This window comes from Saimiri boliviensis, chromosome 11, assembly GCF_048565385.1.
Source record: "Saimiri boliviensis isolate mSaiBol1 chromosome 11, mSaiBol1.pri, whole genome shotgun sequence".
NCBI classification, from domain to species: domain Eukaryota; kingdom Metazoa; phylum Chordata; class Mammalia; order Primates; family Cebidae; genus Saimiri; species Saimiri boliviensis.
Window position 1 is genome coordinate 65,671,842 of NC_133459.1, and position 22,251 is coordinate 65,694,092.

Sequence of the window (22,251 nt, forward strand, 5' to 3'; positions counted from 1 at the left end):
CTATGATTAATATGCTAAGGGCTCTGATAGATAAAGTAGAAAACATGCAAAAAACAAAGGACCGGGTAATCAGAGAGGTAGGATTCCTAAGAAAGAATCAAAAAAGAAATGTTAGTGATCAAAAACAGTGTAACAGAAATGAAGAATGTCTTTGATGGGGGATTCATGAAATAGACATATCTGGGGGAGGAGTTTTTGAGCTTGAAGATATATCAATAGAAACTGCTAAAACTGAAAAGCAAAGAGAACAAAGACTGAAAAAACATAACAGCATATAGGAAACCTGTGGGAAAACTGCAAAAGATGTAACATACACATAATGGAAATACCAGAAGATAATTTTTTAAAAAAGGAAGAAAAGAAATATTTGAAACAATAATGAATGAGAATTTCTCAAATTAATGTCAGACACCAAACCGCAGACCCAGGAAGCTTAAAGAACACCAAACAGGGTAAATGCCACCCTCCAGCCACAAAAAAACCTATACCTATGTACATCATTCAAACTGCAGAAAATCAAAATAAAGAAAAACTCTCCAAAGAAGCCACAGGAAAAAGAAAACTTATCTATATGAGAGCGAAGATAAGAATGACATCTAGCTGGGTGTGGTGGCTCAAGCCTGTAATCCCAGCACTTTGGGAGGCCGAGGCGGGTGGACCACAAGGTTAAGAGATTGAGACCATCCTGGTCAATATGGTGAAACCCCATCTCTACTAAAAATACAAAAAATTAGCTGGGCATGGTGGCGCGTGCCTGTAATCCCAGCTACTCAGGAGGCTGAGGCAGGAGAATTGCCTGAACCCAGGAGGCGGAGGTTGCGGTGAGCCAAGATCACACTCCAGCAATTGCCCTCCAGCCTGGGTAACAAGAGCGAAACTCCGTCTCAAAAAAAAAAAAAAAAAAAAAAAAAAAAGAATGCCATCCAACTTCTTCAAAGAAACCATGCAGGCCAGGCACGCTGGCTCACTCCTGTAATCCCAGCACTTTGGGAGGCCAAGGCAGGTGGATCACCTGAGGTCAGGAATTCGAGACCATCCTGACCAACATGGTGAAACCCTGTCTCTAATAAAAGTACAAAAATTAGGTGGGCATGGTGGCATGAGCCTTGTAATCCCAGCTACTTAGGAGGCTGAGGCCAGATAATCACTTGAACCTGGAAGGCAAAGGTTGCAGTGAGCTGAAATTACACCACTGCACTCCAGCCTAGGCAACAAAGTTAGACTCTGTCTCAAAAAGAAACCATGCAAGCAAGAAGAGAGTAAAGTAAAATATTTAAGATATTGAGAGAAAAAAAGCCCACCAACCTAGCAGTCTATACCCTGTGAAATTATCCTTCAAAAGTGAGGGAGACATATGGACTTTCTCCGACAAAAATTGAAGAAATTTGTTGCGAGCAGACCTGCTTAGCGAAAAATGTGAAATGAAGTTTTTCAGAGAGTAGGAAAACGAGATAGGTCAGATATTTGGAACTACATAGAAAAAGGAAGAACATCAACAAAGAAATAAGTGAAGGTAAAATGCAAACTTTAATTATTCTTATTCTTAATTGATCAAACAGGTAGTAATTTATTCAAAATAATAATGGTAACAATGTATTTGATTACATATGTTTGTGTATTAGAGATGCCTATGCATGCTTATATATAAGTGAAATGAATGACAGCAATGAATCCCAGCAACGGATAGGAGGCAGGAATTTGGATTCTATTGCTATTTTAAGGTATTTCTGCTACCCATGAAGCAGTATATTGTTATTGGAAAGGGGATTTGAATTAGTTGTAAATGTAGATTGCAAACAGTAGGGAAAGCACTAAAAAAATTTTAAAACCAATATAACTGACATACTAAAAAAATAGCAGAAAATGAAATAATATAAACTGATCAATTAAAATCACAAATGGCAGAAAAAGAATGAAAAACACAACAAGGGACAAATGACAAAGGCAACAAATAGAAAACAGTAACACATAGTACATATTACTTCAACTCCATCAAGTTTTTTTGAACATCATTGGACTAAAAACACCAATTACAAAACAAAGTCAAAGTGGATAAAAAAAAAAGACCCAATTATAGTTGTTTATAAGAAACCAACTTTAAATATATAGACATATAGGCCAGCACAGTGGCTCACACCTATAATCCCAGCAATTTGGGAGGCTGAGGCGGGCGGATCACTTGAGGTCAGGAATTCAAGACCAGCCTGGTTAACATAATGAAACTCTATCTCTCCTAAAAATGCAAAAAATAGCTAGGCATGCTGGGGCACACCTATAATCTCAGCTACTTGGGAGGCTGAGACAGGAGAATTGCTTGAACCTGAGAGGTGAAGGCTGCAGTGAGCCAAGATCGCGCCGCTGCACTCCACCCGGTGAGACAGAGGGAGACTATGTCTCAAAAATCAATCAATCAATCAATCAATCAATTTAAAAATAGACACATATAGAGAAATATAAAGGGATAGGGAAAGATATGCCACGTTAACGTTAATCAAAAGGAAGCTGGAGTAGCTGTATTAATTTCAGACAGAATAGACTCAAAGCAGAGAAAGTTATCAGTGTTAATGAAGAGCATTACATAATGATAATGGAGTCTCATTCTCAAAGGAAACATAACAATCTTTAATGTGTATGGACCTAACAACAACAATCAAAATGCATGAGTCAAAAGCTGATAGAACTGCAAGGAGAAATAGGTGAATCCACTGTCACAGTCAGACTTCAAGACCACTGTGTCAGAAATGGACAGACCCCGCAGACGGGACAAAGGCTGCAGACAGAAAATCATTAAAGACATAGTTGACATCAACTAAACATAATTGACATCTGTAGCCAACTTCATCTAACAACAGCATAATGCACATTCTTCTCATGCTCATATGGAACCTTCGCCAGGACAGACCATATTCTAGGCCATAAAATATGCCTTAACAAATTTAAAAGAATAGATATCATGCAAGTCTGCTCCCAGACCACAAGGGAAATAAAATGGAAATCAATACAGAAAGATAGCTGTAAAATCCCAAAATAGATATTAAACAATACACTTCTAAATAACACATTGGTCAAAGAATACGTCTTAAGAAAAAATTTAAAATATTTTGAACTAAATGAAAATAAATGTAAAACATCAGAATTTATGGAATGCAGCAAAATCAATGCTTAGAGGAAAATATATAACATTGAATGAATACATTAGAAAAAAAGAGAGGTCTAAAATCAATAATCTAAGCTTTCACCTTAGGAAACTAAAAAAAAAAAAAAAAAAGGAATTGAACAACCCGAAAGTAAGCAAATAGTAATCATCATAAAAATTAGAGCAGAAATCAATGAAATTCAAAACTGGAATAAAGAGATAATTAATAAAACCAAAAGCTGATTCTTTAAAAAGATCAGTAAAATTGATAAAATTTCTAGCCCAGAGCCAGGCACCGTGGCTCACGCCTGTAATCCTAGCATTTTGGGAGGCCGAGGCAGGCGGGTCATGAGGTCAAGAGATCAAGACCATCCTGGCCAACATGGTGAAACCCCGTCTCTACTAAAAAAAAAAAAAAAAAAAAAATTAGGTGGATGTGGTGGTATGTGCCTGTAGTCCCAGCTATTCATGAGGCTGAGGCAGAAGAATCACTTGAACCCAGGAAGTAGAGGTTGCAGTGAGCTAAGATTGTGCCACTGCACTCCAGCCTGGGCAACAGAGCAAGACTCCTCCTCAAAAAAAAAAAAAAAAAAATTCTAGGCAGGCTAACTAAAAACAAGAGAGAAAGAGGATGAAAATTACCAGTATCATAAATAGAAAGGGGCTATCATCACTGATCTCATGGACATCAAAAGGATAATAATCAAATACTATGAACAACTCTATACCTACAAATTTGATAATCTAGATGAAATGGACCAATTCATTGAAAGACACAATCTGCCAAAATTAACACAAAAAGAAATAGACAATTTGAATAGGTCTGTACCTATTAACAAAATTGAATCAATAATTAATAACCTTCCAAAGCAGAAGGAACTAGCCTCAGATGATTTCACTGGTGAAGTCTACCAAACATTTAAGGGGAAAAAAAATCATACTAATTATCTACAATCTCTTCCAGAAGATAAAGCCAGAGAAAACACTTCCAAACTCATTCTATTAGGCCAGCATTATCCAAATACCAAAACTAAAAATATTACAAGAAGAGAAAACTGCAGCCCAGTATCTCACATGAACATAAATGCAAAAATCTTCAACAAAATATTAGCAAATCAAATCAAGCCATATATGAAAGAAAATTATACACCAAGATGTGGTGGGATTTATCCCAGGTATGCAAGGCTGGTTCAATATTTAAAAATCAATTAATGTGACTGCTCATGGTGGCTCATGCCTGTAATCCCAGCACCTTGGGGGGCTGAGGTGGGAGGATTGCTTGAGTCCAGGAGTTTGAAACCAGCCTGGACAACATAGCAAAACCTTGTCTCTACATTTTTAATTAAAAAAAAAAGAAAAAAATCAATTAATGCAATTCATTACATCAACAGGCTAAAGAAGAAAATCAGATGATTATATCATTAGATAGAGAAAAGGCATTTTACAAAATCGAACGTGAATTCACGATTTAAAACGTTTGGCAAACTAGGAAGAGAAAGTATTTTCATCTACTTGATAAAAAAAACAAAAAAATCTGCAAAAACCCTACAGCTAACATCATATTTATTGGTGAGAAACTGGAAGTTTTTCCACTAACATAAGGAACAAACCAAGGATGTCTTCTCTCACCCACTGTATAAGTGAAACAATAGATAAATAAATCACCTATATAGAATAGATAATCCAGAAACAGGCCAACAAAATTATATTCAAGTGATCTTTTTTTTTTTTTTTTTTTTTTTTTGAGACGGAGTTTCGCTCTTGTTACCCAGGCTGGAGTGCAATGGCGCGATCTCGGCTCACCGCAACCTCCGCCTCCCGGATTCAGGCAATTCTCCTGCCTCAGCCTCCTGAGTAGCTGGGATTACAGGCATGCGCCACCACGCCCAGCTATTTTTTTTTGTATTCTTAGTAGAGACGGGGTTTCACCATGTTGACCAGGATGGTCTCAATCTCTTGACCTCGTGATCTACCCTCCTCGGCCTCCCAAAGTGCTGGGATTACAGGGTTGAGCCACCATGCCCGGCCTATTCAAGTGATCTTTACAAATGAACAAAGGTAATACCATGGAGCAAAGATTGTCTTTTCAGCAAATGGTGCTGGAACAACTGGGCATTCATGTGCAAAAATAAATGAATCATAAACCTTAACTCTTCACAATAAATTAACTCAAAGTGCATCACAGACTTAACTATAAAGTGAAAAACTATATAACTTTCAAAATATAATATAGGAGAAAATGTAGATGACATGGGGTATAGCAATGACTTTTTAGATACAAGACCAAGGACACGATCTATGAAGGAAAGAATTGATAAGCTGAACTTCATTAGAATTTAAAATGTTTGCTCTGTGACAGACACTACCGAGAGAGTGAAAAGACACAGACTACAGAAAATATTTACAAAAGACATACTTGGTAAAGCACTGTTATCCCAAATATACAAAGAACACTTAAAACTTAACAAGAAAATTGGACAACCAATCAAAAATGAGCAAACGATGCAACTGACACCTCACCAAAGAAGATGGCAAATAAACATATAAAATGTTGATCAATATCCTCTGTTATTAGAGAATTGCAAATTAAAGCAACAATAAGATATCAGTATACACCTATTAGAATGGCCAACATCTAAAACACTGACAACAGAAAATGCTGGCAAGGATGTAGAGTAACAGAAACCCTCATTCAATGCTAATGGGAATGCAAAATGAAACAGCCGCTTTGGAGAAATTGAAAGTTTCTTACAAAACTAAACATACTCTTACCATATGATCTAGCAATCCCACTCCTTGGTGTTTAGCCAAATGAGCTCAAAACTTGTATCCACACAAAAACCTGCATGTGAATGTTTATGCGTTTTGTCTACAATTGCCAAAACTTGGAGAAAAAAATACAAGATATTATTCAGTAGGCGAACAGATAAACAAGTGGTGGTCTTTCTAGATAATTAAATATTACTTGGTAATAAAAACAAATGAGTTCTCAAACTCTGAAAAGATATGAAGGGCCGATAGATGCACATTACTAAGTGAAAGAAACCAATCTGAAACGACTACATACTGCATAATTCCAGATATATTGACGTTGTGGAAAAGGCAGAACTACAGCTAGCATAAAGGATTCAGCGGTTGCCAAGGGTTGGGGAATGGAGCAATGAATAAATGAAGCACCGAGGACTTTTAGGGCAGTGAAACAACTCCGTATGATATTATAATAGAGAATACATGTTATTATACATTTGCCTAAACCCACAGAATGTACAACACCAAGAATAAACCCTGATGTAAGATGGACTTTGGTGCTAATGATGAGTCAATGTAGGTTCATCGATTGTAACCAATGTTCCACTTTGATACAGAATTTTGATATCAGGAGAAGCTGTGCACATGTAGGGACAGAAGTATATGTGATATATCTATATCTTTGCTTAGTTTTGTTGAGAACCTAAAACTATTTCTGCTACTAAAAAAAAAAGTTTGTTTTTGAAAGTTTCAGGCAAAAAAGAAAACTACAGAATGATCAAGTAGGGTTGATCCCAAGAACACAAACATGGGTCAATATCAGAAAAATGTATCCATGTAATTTATCACATTAGAACTGAAAAAGAAAGAAAAAATATGTTTTTACCAGATGTAAAAAAATAAAAATTTAGTTTAAAAAAAGCATTATTTAATAAATAAATGTATTTCATAAAAATAAAAACTTTGAAAACTATGAAGAAGAGAAAACTTTTTAGCTTTTTAAAGACTTTCTACCAAAAACATGCAGCATACATGATCTTAATAAAACAATATACTCCGGGCACGGTGGCTCAAGCCTGTAATCCCAGCACTTTGGGAGGCTGAGGCGGATGGATCACGAGGTCAAGAGATTGAGACCATCCTGGTCAACTTGGTGAAACCCCGTCTCTACTAAAAATACAAAAAATTAGCTGGGCATGGTGGCGTGTGCCTGTAATCCCAGCTACTCAGGAGGCTGAGGCAGGAGAATTGCCTGAACCCAGGAGGCGGAGGTTGCGGTGAGCCGAGATCGCGCCATTGCACTCCAGCCTGGGTAACAAGAGCGAAACTCCATCTCAAAAAATAAAAAAATAAAAATAAATAAATAAATAAAAGATATACACACATTCTCTTTAGAACTTGCAATAAGATAAGAACCAAAAATGGAAATAAGAAATCTAATTCAAAATTGAAAGGAGGAGAGATGTTTTAAGTGTGTTGCTAATAAAATTATTTGCATGGAACATTCAACAAGGCCAGCAGACAAATTATTAGTTTAGTAGGTTTGCCAGAATAACACACACAGATTAATAGTAGAAAAAGTAGTGGAAAATAAGATGCCATTTAAATAGCAAACCAAAAGTCCTGGCCAGACACAGTGGCTCATGCCTGTAATCCCAGCACTTTGGGAGGCCAAGATGGATGGATCGCTTGAGGTCAGGAGTTTCAAGAGCAGCCTGGCCAACAATGTGGAACCCTTCTCTCTTTCTCTCTCTTTCTAATAATAGAAAATAACTTTTCTATTATTAAAATAGAAAAATTAGCTGGGCATGGATAGCAGCTGCCTGTAATCCTAGCTACTCGGGAGGCTGAGATGAGAGAATTGCTTGGACCTGGGAGACCATGGTTGCAGTGAACTGAGACTATGCCGTTGCACTGTAGCCTGGGCAGCTGAGCAAGACTCTGTCTCAAAAAAAAAAAAAAAAAAGAAAGAAGAAAAGTATAAAGTGTTTAGGAATTAACGTAACAAAGAACACATAGAAACTTTAAGGAGGAATTTTTAAAACTCCATTAAATGATATAGAAGATGACTCTGACAAACTGATGCTAAAAGCTATATGGAAGAATAAAGTTTCATGAATATCTAAGACCATTTTGAAAAAAAGAAGAATGCCAGGCGTGGTGACTCACCACTGTATTCCTAGCACTTTGAAAGGCTGAGGTGGACGGATCACTTGAGGTCAGGAGTTGGAGACCAGCCTGGCCAACATGGTGAAATCCCGTCTCTACTAAAAATACAAAAAATTAGCCAGGCATGGTGGTGGGCACCTGTAATCCCAGCTATTCAGGAGGCCGAGGCAGGAGAATTGCTTGAATCCAGGAGGCAAAGGTTGCAGTGAGCCAAGATTGCACCATGGCACACCAGCCTAGGCAACAGAGGGAGATTCTGTCTCTAAATAAATAAATAAATAAATAAATAAATAAATAAAATAAAATAAAGAAGAGCAAAAAGGAAATGCCTTTACTGACCAAATAGACATTACAAAGTCTAGTAACATGAACAGTGTTTTCTGGTAAAGTGGCCTACCCAGACACAGACCCATGATGATATGAAACTTGGTACATGACAGGGATGACATGCCAAATGTGATTACATTGGGAAAAACTGGCTCACCATGTGGAAAAGATAGTAAAATTTATTCCCCCCCCCAAAAAAAAACCCTTTTGTTAGATTTGAATTTAAAAACCTAAAAGTGAAAGGTAAAACTAAAAACCAATAGGAGAAAATGTAGCTGAGTATTTTCATGACCCTAGGATAGAAGGATTTCATAAATACTATGGAAAGTACACAAATCACGGATAAATTTACCAACTTCAAAGTAGCTATGTATGTGCAACAGTAGCTATAAATGTGTCATAAAGTTATCAGAGAATTGACAGGCTAGGGTAAGATACTGTTGAAAACTGATAAGTGACTAAAATCTAGAATATAAGAAGCTATCTGCAAATCAGAGAGAAGGCAGGAAACCCAATGGAAATGAGTAAAATACATGAACCGGCAATTGACAGAAGGGAAAAGTCAAATAGCTAGTAATATATGAAAAGAAGCTCAGCCTCATAAGAAATCAGAAAAATGAAAATGAAACCACAATGAGATACCACTTTATACATACCAGATTGATAAAAATTAGAAAAATCAGAAAATACTAAGTATTGGTGGAGAAATGAGAACCCTCGTGCTTTTCTTGCGGGAGTGTCAGCTGGCTATTTTAGAGAACAATCTGGCAGTATTTAGTAAAATAATATGTGAATTTGCTCTATAATCAAGCAATTCTATGCGTATATATCCAGAAACATTCTTGTACAGGCACACAAGAGAACATGCAAGAGAATATTCATTGCATCCTTGTTGGTGTTTGCAAATTCTCCAAAAGAACTTCCTGTCATTCATTCAAGGATTGGACAAGTAAAGGGTTTGGGCAACAGCCTGAAGGAATGAGTCGGATTTACATACGGCAGCAGGATGTATATGTCCCGGAAACATCATGCTGAGTGAAAAAAAGAAAAAGCATTAGATTTATCTCCCAACACATCTCATGAAAATTCAACACATAGGCACACAATAACACTGATTTTCAAGAACAGGAATTTGTCTAAATAAACATATGAAAAATGGATTAGAAAGATGCCTAATACGTTCACTAGATTAGGCCCCTTTGAGGCTATTGAAATGGAGAAAGGAATGGGGCTGGACGTGTTGGCTCATGCCTGTAATCCAAGCACTTTGAGAAGCTGAGGCAGGATGATCACTTGAGCCCAGGGGTTTGAGATCAGCCTGGGCAACATAGCAAGTCCTCATCTCTCTCTAATAAAAAAAAAAATTAAAAAAAAAATTAAAAAAAAATTAGCTGTGTGTGGTGTCACGCGCCTGTGGTCACAGCTACTCAGGAAGCTAAGGTGGGAGGATCAGTTGAATCTGAGAGGTCAAGGCTGCAGTGATCTGTGCTTACACCACTGCACTCCAGCCTGGGTGACAGAGCCAGACCCTGTCTCAAGAAAAAAATAAATAAATGAGAGAGAGAGAGAGAGAGGAAGGGGAAAGAAAGAAAGAGAGAGAGAGAGAAAGGAAAGGAAGAAAGAAAGAGAAAGAGAAAGGAAGGAAGGAAGAAAAAGAAAGAAAAGGAAGGAAGGAAAGAGGAAGGAAGGGAAGGGAGAAAGGAAAAGAAAGAGAGAAAGGAATGGAAGGTGAAGGGGAAAATAATTCTACACGTAACATTTTACGTAATGTTTGAACAAGCTGATGTTAGTTCTCCATGAACTGAGAAATTGAATGAACTTAAATCTGTGACTACAAAGTCTTTAAAAGTAAATAGATTTTTCCTAAAACTTTGTTGGGATAAGCTATTTGGTTTTTGTTGTTGTTTTTAAAATCTTCATCCTTCCTCTTTTTTTAAATTTTCTTTCTCCTCTTTCTGACTGATACAGGGTTGCTGGCTCCTCTCCAGGTCTCTGCAAACTCAGAGGGCAAGGACGGCATTCGGGTGACTTGGCAGCCTCCCAGAAAAGCTCCTTCTGCTGTTCAGGAGTACGTGGTGGAATGGAGAGAGCTCCATCCAACGGGCGACACACAGGTCCCTCTGAACTGGCTGCGGAGTGCCCCCTACAATGTGTCTGCTCTGATTTCAGGTACCTAATTGTTCATCTTCCTTCTGGAGCGTTACGAAGTTCACATTTGTTTGGGGAAACTGCAGGCAAGAGCCAGAACCCTGCCTTCAATTACAGGTGGCTACATAATAGGAGAGACTGATGACCTAGAGTCTATCCAGCGGCACTTTAGAATCCTCCACTGCAGACATAAATGACCAAGTGGTTAACTAAAAACTCGATTATTTACGAAAAATTCATATCCCTAGCACAGTGCCAAAGAAGATGAATGAATAATTTAACCAAACAAGTATGGCTGAGAGCTAAGTTAACTGACCAGTGTAATAGACACCTTTATTTTGGGGAATTCATTTATTTAATAACTCTCAAAGCAATCATGTTCAGTAAGAGTCAGTATGGGCTGGGCGTGGTGGCTCACACCTGTAATCCCAGCACTTTAGGAGTCTGAGGCAGGTGGATCATGAGGTCAAGAGATTGAGACCATCCTGGCCAACATGGAGAAACCCTGTCTCTATTAAAAATATAAAAATTAGCTGGGCGTGGTGACACATGCCTGTAATGCCAGCTACTCGGGAGGCTGAAGCAGAAGAATCACTTGAACCCGGGAGGCTGAGGTTGCAGTGAGCTAAGATTGTGCCACTTCACTCCAACCTGGTGACAGAGAGAGACTCAATCTTAAAATTAAAAAAAATAAAAAAAAAATAAGAGTCTGTATGGCCATAATGAAGAAACCAGGAAATCTTTCATTACCAATTCTGCTACTTATTAATTGTGTAATAATAAATCTAGAATTATCTATATGACAATTGGTATTTCTAACCTCAGTTTCCTAATCTGTCAGTGGTTAGAATCAAGTGGCTAGAATCAAGTGAGAGAACCCATCTGAGAATATATTAAAATGACTGGACAGAACTTAGTTAATGTCATTGTTAAGCATAAATTCAGCACTGAATTGAATCAGTGGTTTAAAGTTTTGGCTCTGCAGCCATACTACCTGGGTTTGAGTCTTGGCTCTGTGCGATCTAGGGCAAGTTACTTAACCCCTTTGTGCCTCAATTTCCTCATCTGAAAAATGGGGATAATAATATTACCTACCACATTGGGTTATTATGAAGACTAACTGAATTACTTCAAGAAAAACATTTTGAACAGTGCCTAATACATTTTAAGGGGTCGGTAATTTAGCTACCATCATCATCATTATTATTTCATAAGACAGAGCTAATATTTTAAGGTTTTCAAGCTCTAAATCCTAGAATGTTTCCATCACACCCTAACAATCATTACACCTGTCTAGGAGGATATACACACCCTGCTTAAGGTGATAAGACTTACACAAATGAAGTAAACAGCACACTGCATGATAATATATGAGTCCATCCTTAACTGTGTACCCCTTTTATATTCTGGCTGCTCAGACTTCTAGCAGGTTCATTTGTAATCACTACCCTTAAAAAAAAAAATGCTGCCCAGATAACCTAGTAAGCATCCAGAGGAAGATGGGCAGGTTATTAGGAGCCTGGAACTTTGAATCTGGAAACCATTTAATCTAGAAAAGAGAATTCTAGATGGGCATGGGAATGGGATGGCTGATGGCTATTGCCGGCTTTGACATTACACACAAGAGAGTATGTTTCCTTTGTTGCTCTGGAGAGAAAAATTAAAGCGCTGTGTGGAAATTATAAAAGAAGGAGCTGGCCGGGCGCGGTGGCTCAAGCCTGTAATCCCAGCACTTTGGGAGGCCAAGGCGGGTGGATCACGAGGTCAAGAGATCGAGACCATCCTGGTCAACATGGTGAAACCCCGTCTCTACTAAAAATACAAAAAATTAGCTGGGCATGGTGGCGTGTGCCTGTAATCCCAGCTACTCAGGAGGCTGAGGTAGGAGAATTGCCTGAACCCAGGAGGCGGAGGTTGCGGTGAGCCGAGATCATGCCATTGCACTCCAGCCTGGGTAACAAGAGCGAAACTCCGTCTTAAAAAATAAAAATAAAAATAAAAATAAAAATAAAAGAAGGAGCTATCAGCTCAATTTTGAAAGAGAACTTTCCCGCCTTTGATGGTCTCTAATGGGACAGTCGGTTACCTCTCAAGGCAGTGTGTTCCCTGTCGCTAGAGTTTTTGCAGTAGAACCGGTTTTCTTTAGGGCTGTTGTGCCCACCAAATCAGGTGAAATAGTGAATAGAAAAGCATTTACCAAACTTTAAGCTGATATGAAATTGTAAACATTATTATAAGCTGTATCAGGACTTACTCCTGTGGGATAGTTTGAATTATAGGGCAAGAGAGATGTTTTCCCTACTTAGTACGTATCTTTATACACTTTAGTTGTAATATTCATTGAATAAAATCAATATACTAGGCTGGGTGCGGTGGCTCCTGCCTGTAATCTCAGCACTTTGGGAAGCCAAGGCAGGCCAATCACTTGAGGCCAGGAGTCCAATACCAGCCTGACCAACATGGTGAAACCCTGTCTCTACTAAAACTACAACAATTAGCCAGGCGTGGTGGTGCACACCTATAATCCCAGCTACTCAGGAGGCTGAGGCAGGCGAATCACTGGAGCTCAGGAGGTGGAGGTTGCAGTAAGCTGAGATTGTGCCACTGTACTCTAGCCTTGGTGACAGAATGAAACTCCATCTTCAAAAAAGAAAAAAAAGAAGTTAATGTACTAATGAATAAAATAACTGTAAAGTTGTTCTCCTGCTTGGAAACACTTGGTTAGCTGTTAGTTTATGTTGATGTTACAGTCTGGAATAAACACTTAAAAATTAAGCAATTCATGTTTATCATGAATTCAAAATAGCCCCCTCTAGTCAGTAAGATCACTCCTCATTACTGATTTTCACCAGCCTCGGGTAGATGTGGGCATTTTGGAGTGGGCCAGAATACAGCCTGGCTCCTGGTTGATAGGTTGGTTTATAGACTAGTTCTGCCCTGTCTGGATGAAAATTCTTCTGACCATATACAGCCACTCCTTTTACAAATGCATAACATCACAGTGTCTACAAAACCTTCCCTGATGCCTAGAGTTGTTGGGCACCCTCTTCCTCCCTCTTCTTCCCCGTTACTGGTCATTTAATGTTTTGCCTTCTCCTACACTTAAGAGGTGAAATTAGCTTTCTGCAGAAAGACCACTTAAGCGATGGTTTATAAACATGGGGACAGGGACTTTGCTGAAGGGTACTAGGTACATATGTATGTATGGGAATGGTGGGAAATGAGCCTAGAAATTGGGGTCAGACTCTAGAAAGGAAATAAAAGCCTTAGGAGCATGGGCATCATCCACTGAAGGTTTTAAGGTGGGGAGCAGATATTGTTAGAGAGTGTTCATATGAGAATCAGCCAGTCAAACAGGAGTTCTTGAGGCCAGAACTAAGCAACAAGCTTGCTAGGAAGGCTCTACTCCCGGTGGAAAGGAAAATGTCCGCTGAGTTACGGGCCACATTGTCTTCTCTCCTCCATTAAAGGTGAGCCATTCACAAGAAGAAAACACAGCTTCTAATGCAGCACTCGCCAAGGCCTCTGCCCTGAACTCACATTTTTTTTTTTTTTTTTTTTTTTTTTTTGAGACGGAGTTTCGCTCTTGTTACCCAGGCTGGAGTGCAATGGCACCATCTTGGCTCACCGCAACCTCCGCCTCCTGGGTTCAGGCAATTCTCCTGCCTCAGCCTCCCGAGCAGCTGGGATTACAGGCACACGCCACCATGCCCAGCTGATTTTTTGTATTTTTAGTAGAGACGGGGTTTCACGATGTCGACCAGGATGGTCTCGAACTCTCGACCTCGTGATCCACCCGCCTCGGCCTCCCAAAGTGCTGGGATTACAGGCTTGAGCCACCGTGCCCGGCCCTGAACTCACATTTTGCATGGCAAAACACCATGGAACTGTCTACCTAGTGGGCTCATCTGGAACTCCCATGCCTCCACAAGGCAGTGGTTGGTTGACCCCTTTCACCACTAGGGGCAGAACAGCGAGGCACTGGGGGCTGAAAGCTACTCACAGGCTCCTGTCGCATGAAAGATGATTTCATACTCTGTGTTGCCCTTTGGGCTTCTCGGTGTCAGTGCCACCCATGAGGAATCTTTGGATGACCGTACTAAGCAGACTGTGTCCTCTCCTCCACTTCACTTGGTTCATGAACTCGAACTGGGATTTACCCCTGGCATGTGCTTCGATCTTGTCATGGTCTCTTCTGACAGCACAACTGAGCTTCATGTGCTGTCTATTTGCTCGGATATTTAACAGGCCATGGATCTTCATATATAATACACATAGTTTAATAAATTATTCTATGATACAAAATTATTTCTTCCTGGAAAAAAAAAACGTTAAACCCTAATAAATCGTCAATGTAGAGGACACTGGCTACCTATCAGCAGGGCATTCATCAATACTGGAGAGGGTGCTTACTTTAACTCCCTGATACTATAGTTACCTAGCAGGAGTTATTTCTCTTTTTCCTTTAAATGTTCATTTGCAATGTAAAAGTACATCATGAGAGGTATCTATGAAAGGGGCCTTTTATTCACAAGCAGTAGAAATATGAGCTTCATGAAAATAAGGAATTTCGGCGGGGAAGAAAGACTTGCCAATAGATGAAGAAAAGCTTGCTGCCTGACAGACAGGTAATTGCAAGTGGTGCTTGAAAAGCCAGGAAGGTGCATTAACATTCCCAAGTACCTTTTAAATCTTCCAGGCTGTGAAGCAACTGAAATCTAACTGGAATATAGAGGGAGAGGAAGTAGAGTAACAAAGGGTCGGACTGCACCCAGAGCGCCCTGGTTAGTCATGCCTGAGTGTGTCTTCTGCCCTGTCAGATCTTGATAAGCATCACGGAATTAGAAAAGCCATTCAGGTTCTATGCCTGCAAAATTCCAGCCTCACTTTCCTGTAAAAAGCAAATGCTTTATTTGCAGAAATCAAATTTCTTTTTTCTTGAGGGCAAGTTGTTTTGTTTGTTTAAAAAGCAGTCTGAGTGCATGTGTGTGTGTGTGTGGTTATATTTAAATCCGTGTTGGAACTCAAATAGCTTTTGTCTCCTTCTTATTCACGGTGACCCCGTTTGTTTATATGGAAAGAAACTCAGGTTCATTGGTTGGTTGGCTGATCTCGTCCTTTGAAGTTGGGAGCGGTGACTTCCAGAAGCCAACGTCATGGCAAATCAGATGCTGAGAATTTGTAACATAGGTCATCAATCCAGACTGTGCTTGAACCATCTTTAAACTAGGAAAAGACAAGAAACGCGTTGAAGGCATTTGTATCAGATATTAAAATGGCTCCCTTTCGCTAAAGGCAATGGCTTCCTTTCACCGGTAATGGCGCAGCTGTAATAGGAACTCCCTTTTCCTTGCAGAGAATGTAAAACCCTACGTCTGTTATGAAATCCATGTGTATGCACTCTCAGGGTATCAAGGAGGATGCAGTTCCACCCTGGGTAACTCTAAGCACGAAGGTGAGTCTTGGGACCTTTTGCCAAATTTTGCTTTAGTTTAATGATTTGGATTTGTAGGGTGACAGAAGCTTCCTGTGCCCTACTTTACAGCACCACTGAGTGGCCCCCACATTAATGCCATCACAGAGGAAAAGGGGAGCGTTTTAATTTCATGGAACAGCATTCCAGTCCAGGAACAAATGGGCTGCCTCCTCCAATACAGGATATATTGGAAGGAACGGGACTCCAACTCCCAGCCGCAGTTCTGTGGTATGTGTGAGAACCAAATGCAGTGGGTGGGACCTTCTTGTTTGGATGTCAGGAAAACACAAGGAGGTGTGCATGTATATCTACATAGAAGTACTAGTGTCATGCCTGGCACATAGGAAGTACTCCAGGAATACTTGTGAAGTTAGCTGAGTGAAGAATTAGAAAAGACATCTAAACACACACACAGAAAGTTATTGAATATGTGTTATATGCCAAGCAAATTGCTAAGGATAGAGAAATGAAGTAAATGGGCTAGCTCTCAAGGTGCTTACTCAGATGGAGAGACAGCATTTCAATAAATAATAGTGGCATTTCAATACTGGATAGACTTCTTTGTTTTTTTCGACAGTGCCTCACTCTGTAGCCTAGGCTGAGTGCAGTGGTGCAATCACAGCTCACTGCAGCCTCAACCTCCCTAGGTTCGAGCAATCCTCCTGCCTCTGCCTCCAGAGTAGTGGGAACTGCAGGTGCACGCCACCATGTCCAGCTAATTTTTACATTTTTTTTTCGTAGAGACAGGGTCTCCCTGTGTTGTTCAGGCTGGTCTCCAACTCCTGGGCTCAGGCGATCTGCCTACCTCGGCCTCCCAAAGTGCTGGGATTACAGGTGTGGGCCGCAGCGCCCCACCAATCCTGTACAGACCTTAAGGTTCACAAGAAATGCATTTGGAGAACTTTTAAATACCCACATTTGCAATTACTGTTACAGCATATTATTTTCTTCTTAAAATGGAAAAAAATATGATATAGATTAAGTAACCCTTTATAGCCCAAAATGATTCTGTAAGTATAAAACTAAAGCAATTAGAGTCAAGTCTAGCTGAGTGCTGTCTGAAATGATGTCATTGGTCACTCATCCACATACAGCTCCGAGTCACTTGCCATGCTCAGAGTTTTTGTTTTTCTGGATTTGACCTTCTCTTTATTTTGTAAGCAGCTCGCTTTCAGGAGCATTTATCATAATGAAGAAACATTTGTATTTCTTTATGAGAGTTAGTAGATCCGAGAAGCATGCAACAAATCCACCCTGAAATGCAGCTGCCAGAGAGCTGCCTGCAAGGTGATTTCCACCGGGGAAGCTTTAGGAGCTGGTCTTCTCTCTTGACCTGAAGAGGTCCACAGTGTGACATTAAAAGCTGGTTAATTTTTATTATATAAATAATACTTGCACATGGCAAAAACAGTAAAGTAGTTCGGAAAGACATAAAAAGAAAATTCGTCTTCCCTTCACACTTAGGCTGTTAACAGTCCCTTGTGTATTCTTCCAGAACAAAAAAAAAATTAATGCATATACAAGAATATATAGTTGAGATCTTTTTTAATATTCTGATCTTCACCTTGCTTTTATGTCTCAATAATTCATGCTGGAGACCCTTTTACATCCATCCATGTGAACTTACATCATTCTTTTCTATTGGCTCTGTAGTATGCCATCATAAGGCCTTACGGTTGTTTGTTGAACAAATCCACCGTTGATAAACTGAACATATCACTGATCAGAACTGCTTCCCCCTGGACTTGTCAGGGTAAGTCAGTTCTGAAGTACACCCCAAGAGGTGAGGAATCAATTGACCTCTTCTTGAGCCATCTGGAATTTCTCATGTGAAATTTGTCCTCCAAATAATTTTCATTTTGGCAGAGTTTAAATTGAGATACCTGTTTACAACCACAAAGATCAACATGGTCTGTATGGTCTGTTGATTTTTTTTTTTTTTTTTTTTTTTTTTTTTTTTTTTTTTTGAGACGCAGTCTTGCTCTGTCACCTAGGCTGGAGTACAATGGCATGATTTTGGCTCCCTGCAACTTCCGCCTCCCTGGTTCAAGTGATTCTCCTGCCTCAGCCTTCTGAGTGGCTGGGATTACAGGCATGTGCCACCATGCCCTGCTAATTTTGTGTGAGCCATCGAGCCTAGCCTCTTTTTTTTTTTTTTAACAGTAAACCATTTAACTTAATAGTCAAAGTCTCTTGAGTCTGTTGATTTTTTTTTTTTTTGAGACAGTTTTACTCTGTCACCTAGGCTGGAGTCCAGTGGCACGACCACAGCTCACTGCAACTCTCCTGGGTTCAAGTGATTCTTCTACTACAGCCTCCTGGGTATCTTGGACTACAGGCACCCACCACCATGCTCGGCTAATTTTTTTTTTTTATTTTTAGTAGAGACGGGGTTTCACCATATTGGCCAGGCTGGTCTTGAACTCCTGACCTCGTGACCCGCCTGCCTCGGCCTCCTGTAGTGCTGGGATTACAGATGTGAAACACGCGCCTGGCGAGTCTGTTGAATCTTAAAGCTGCTCTTGTGGATGTTGAAGAAATGCCTTCCTTATTTTGTCATAAATCTGATGACTCTAAAGCCTGCATAGGGTATTTAAAAATAAGCTAAAAGGAGAGGGAGAGTACAGATTCACAGTCCTATTTTATACTAGTTTAGGTTAAATTTCCATTTAATTCAGTAAGCATCTGTTGATGGATAACCCGTATTCCCTATCTTTGACAAGCTCACAGTCTATGAGGGAGATAGAAAAGTACACAAAAGGAGGCTGGGCACGGTGGTTCACACGTGTAATCACAACACTTTGGGAGGCCGAGGTGGGCAGATCATTTGAGCCCAATAGGTCAAGACCAGCCTGGGCAACATGGTGAAACCCCGCCTCTACAAGAAAAAATTTTTTTGATTAGCAAGGCGTGGTGGTGTGCACCTGCAGTCCCAGCTACTCAGGAGGCTGAGGTGGGAGGATCACTGAGCCAAGAGGCAGAGGTCCCTGTAAGCTGAAATCCCACCATTGCACTCCAGCCTGGGTGACACAGCTAGACTCTGACTCAAAAAATTAAAAAAAAAGGGGGAGAGGGGGAAGAAAAGTACACAAAAGGGATTAACATCATAATCAAGGGCTGACAACTACCTATTGCATTTGGCAACCAGAAATCAATGGTGAATTCACAAGAGCACTTTCTAGAGAGCGGTAGGAGGTGGTAGGTTGAGGAGGGAAAATCACTTCACAGTAGCAAAGCGGGAGGGTGTTCTGTTTTGATGGCCCCATCTTACTGCTGTCTCAGCACCACTGACCAGGTAGCAGTATTAAAGGCACATGTGGAGCACAGTAGGGAAAAAAAAATGAAGGGCCTGCCTGGGCAGAAGAGGTAAGGTGTAGAGCCAGGGAGGGGCGTGGGTATCTGCACTGTAGTGAGTCACATGGGTGGTTCTGTGCACAGCCACTCCTCTGGACGCTTGTCCATATTGCTGTGTGCACCAGTAGAGCCATGGTCAGAACACTGTTCTACTGGAGAACACATTATTAGACTTTGCTGCTACCTAGTAGTCTTTCCAACAGTCTCTAAGCATCTTAAGGGAAGAAGCCACGATAATTTCCTCACCGTTGTCTCCTCATACCTAGAATACAGCCAGACACATGGTAGGTGCTTCATAAAAACAAGCAGCTGAATACCACTCTACCCTTTGTTAAATCCAATGGAGACTGTTAGATAAAAATTTGTTTCCAATAGCAGTGAGGCTGTTTTGCCTAGTACCGCTTGACCTTCCTATCGACAGTCTTTCCAATGACTGGCAACTATCACATCTTTCTACACTGGTGCCTTTATCATTGAACCACCTTGAGTCTAAGTTTTCAGACTGCCAAGGATTGAATGGCCCCTTTTATCTGTGCCAGAGATCACAGCCCAGAGGGAGCAGGACCAGTATTTCGTGCTTTACTTCTTGACTTCTTTCTCCTGTTACACAACTCAGCCTATTTTGGCAACCAAACTGCTGACATCATCATCCTCCTCACTGCCTCTTCCCCCACAGAGCTTCTATTTTTGTTCTTCTACTATGTGTGCATATGCATGTATATAAACTTTATTGGCCCAGCAACCCATACAAATCCCTTCCCTTCTGTTCCAATGTCTCATTTCACTCCTGGAGTTAAGGATGCCCTCACACAGTTGGACAATTGATTCCCTGACGCTTGCTGGTTTTGTTGCAGCAAGAGGAACAGAAGGTCTCTCTAAAATTAATTTTTTAATCCCCTGCTTTAGGACTAGAGAAAGGGCTTTTTGAGCTCAGTCATATAGCTTAAGACTATGCAAGCAATTTCACCAGCCTAGAGTATACTTGAGAAATTTCCACAGGGACTTTTCTCAACAGAATGTAAAATACAGAAACTGCTCTGAGAGTCATGGTGAATAAATTATCTGCATGGGCCTCAAGCCCTCTGGGTGGAGTAGAGGTAATATGATAGGACTTCATCTTGCTGATTACCCATAGTAAGCAGGGATGGCATAATAGAAGGGGTCTTTTCCCCGTTAGATAGTGGACTCTTTGAGGCAGAGTCTATGCTTTTTGTATTGTCCGTGCCTTGTCCAGTGTAGGCACTCATATTTATGACTGTTGAAATAACTTCAGCATGCAAGACATCCCTGACTTGCCCTGCAGTTTGTGAGCCAGTATATGTTGAGTATATGATGCTGAGTTCTAGTTTTCCCTTTCACCAGCATAGATGAGGTCATCTCAATGAGCTAGGAGGTATAAAAGGAAAATAAAATCTCAAGACCCCCAACTCACTATGCGAAAAGGAAAGATAAGCTGGGGAACTGAGTCACGCAAAAACTTCCTTTCTTTTGTTACCAGATAGCTGTAACTTCACATGCTTACTTTACGTCAAATGTAGATGTACTGAGCTCCAGAGGAAAGCATAATTGACCATTTCTCTACCCCTCCTTTCACATGTAAAATGTAGATTCACTGAGTGCTAATAAAAGCCTCACAAGACCACCTGCTTCACTGCCTATCTTCCCCACCCCATGCCCATTTTTTCCTTTCCACTTTCCCCTGTCTTTCCTTTTTAAATATTGAAGTCCTCAGCACAAGTCACAGATCCAACTGTAATTTGGGTTTCTTTTCAATCTCAACCTCAACTTTGGCAAAATGAATCTCAAAACCAGTTGAAACTTGGCAGGGTGCAGTGGCTCATGCCTATAATCCTAGCACTTTGGGAGGCCGAGGCAGGTGAATCACCTGAGGTCAGGAGTTCAAGACCACCCTGGCCAACATGGTGAAACCCTGTCTCTACAAAAAGACAAAAATCAGCCGGGTATGTTGGCAGGTACCTGTATTCCCAGCTACTTAGGAGGCTGCTGCAATAGGATCTCTTGAAGCCAGGAAGCGGAGGTTGCAGTCAGCCGAGATCGTGCCACTGCACTCCAGTCTGGGCGACAGAGTGAGACTCTGTCTCAAAAAAATAAAAAAATAGAAACTTGTCTCAGTTATTTATTTTTTTCTAGTGGACACAGGCTACTTCTGCCAAAGTGCTGGCCTTGACTCTGCCATCTGCCCCAGGTTTTGAAAGGTCACTCCAAAATCCACACCCAGCACGTCACTGGAAAAGTTTGCCTGTTTACTAAAGACTACCTATATTCATGTTTCTTAGATTTAAAAAATAGCATCAGTGCATTACTCAAAATACAAAATCTTCCCTACAGAGAAAACTACAGGGGTATTGAGAACATAAAGAACTGGTAATCTAGGTTTACAGTTGCCAAATAAATCAAATATAAGTAGCATTGCTCTAGCTTTTAATGATTTTATGTCAGATTGAAGAAGATCCTCATATTATCCCCTATAAGCTCAGGGCCTAGAGCTTACAAATGGAAAAGTTCAAAATCAGAGTTTAAAAATGTTAAGTGAATGTCTGTTTCATTAATTGCTAAACTTTCCTTTCTTAAAAATTCCATAGGCTGGGTGTGGTGGCTCATGCCTGTAATCCCAGCACATTAGGAGGCCAAGGTGGGCGGATCACTTGAGGCCAGGAGTTGGAGACCAGCCTGGCCTCCAGCAGGCGAAACCCCATGGGTTTCGGCCAGCATGGCGAAACCCCATCTCCACTAAAAATACAAAAATTAGCCAGGCATGGTGGCACACACCTGTAGTCCCAGCTACCTGGGAGACTGAGGCAGGAGAATTGCTTGAACCCAGGAGGCAGAGGTTGCAGTGAACAGAGATCAGGTCACTGCACTCCAGCCTGGG

At 40.4% G+C, this 22,251-nt stretch overlaps 1 protein-coding gene across 1 annotated transcript in view; it reads left to right on the top strand.

The window, feature by feature from the left end:
• IL12RB2 (interleukin 12 receptor subunit beta 2) overlaps positions 1-22,251 on the top strand; it is an 89,623-nt gene that overhangs the window by 50,969 nt on the left and 16,403 nt on the right. Inside the window, exons 10-12 of the mRNA XM_010347867.3 lie at positions 10,349-10,549; positions 15,885-15,983; positions 16,074-16,232. Coding sequence (XP_010346169.2) covers positions 10,349-10,549; positions 15,885-15,983; positions 16,074-16,232 — 459 coding nt within the window. The remainder of the gene's footprint in view (positions 1-10,348; positions 10,550-15,884; positions 15,984-16,073; positions 16,233-22,251) is intronic.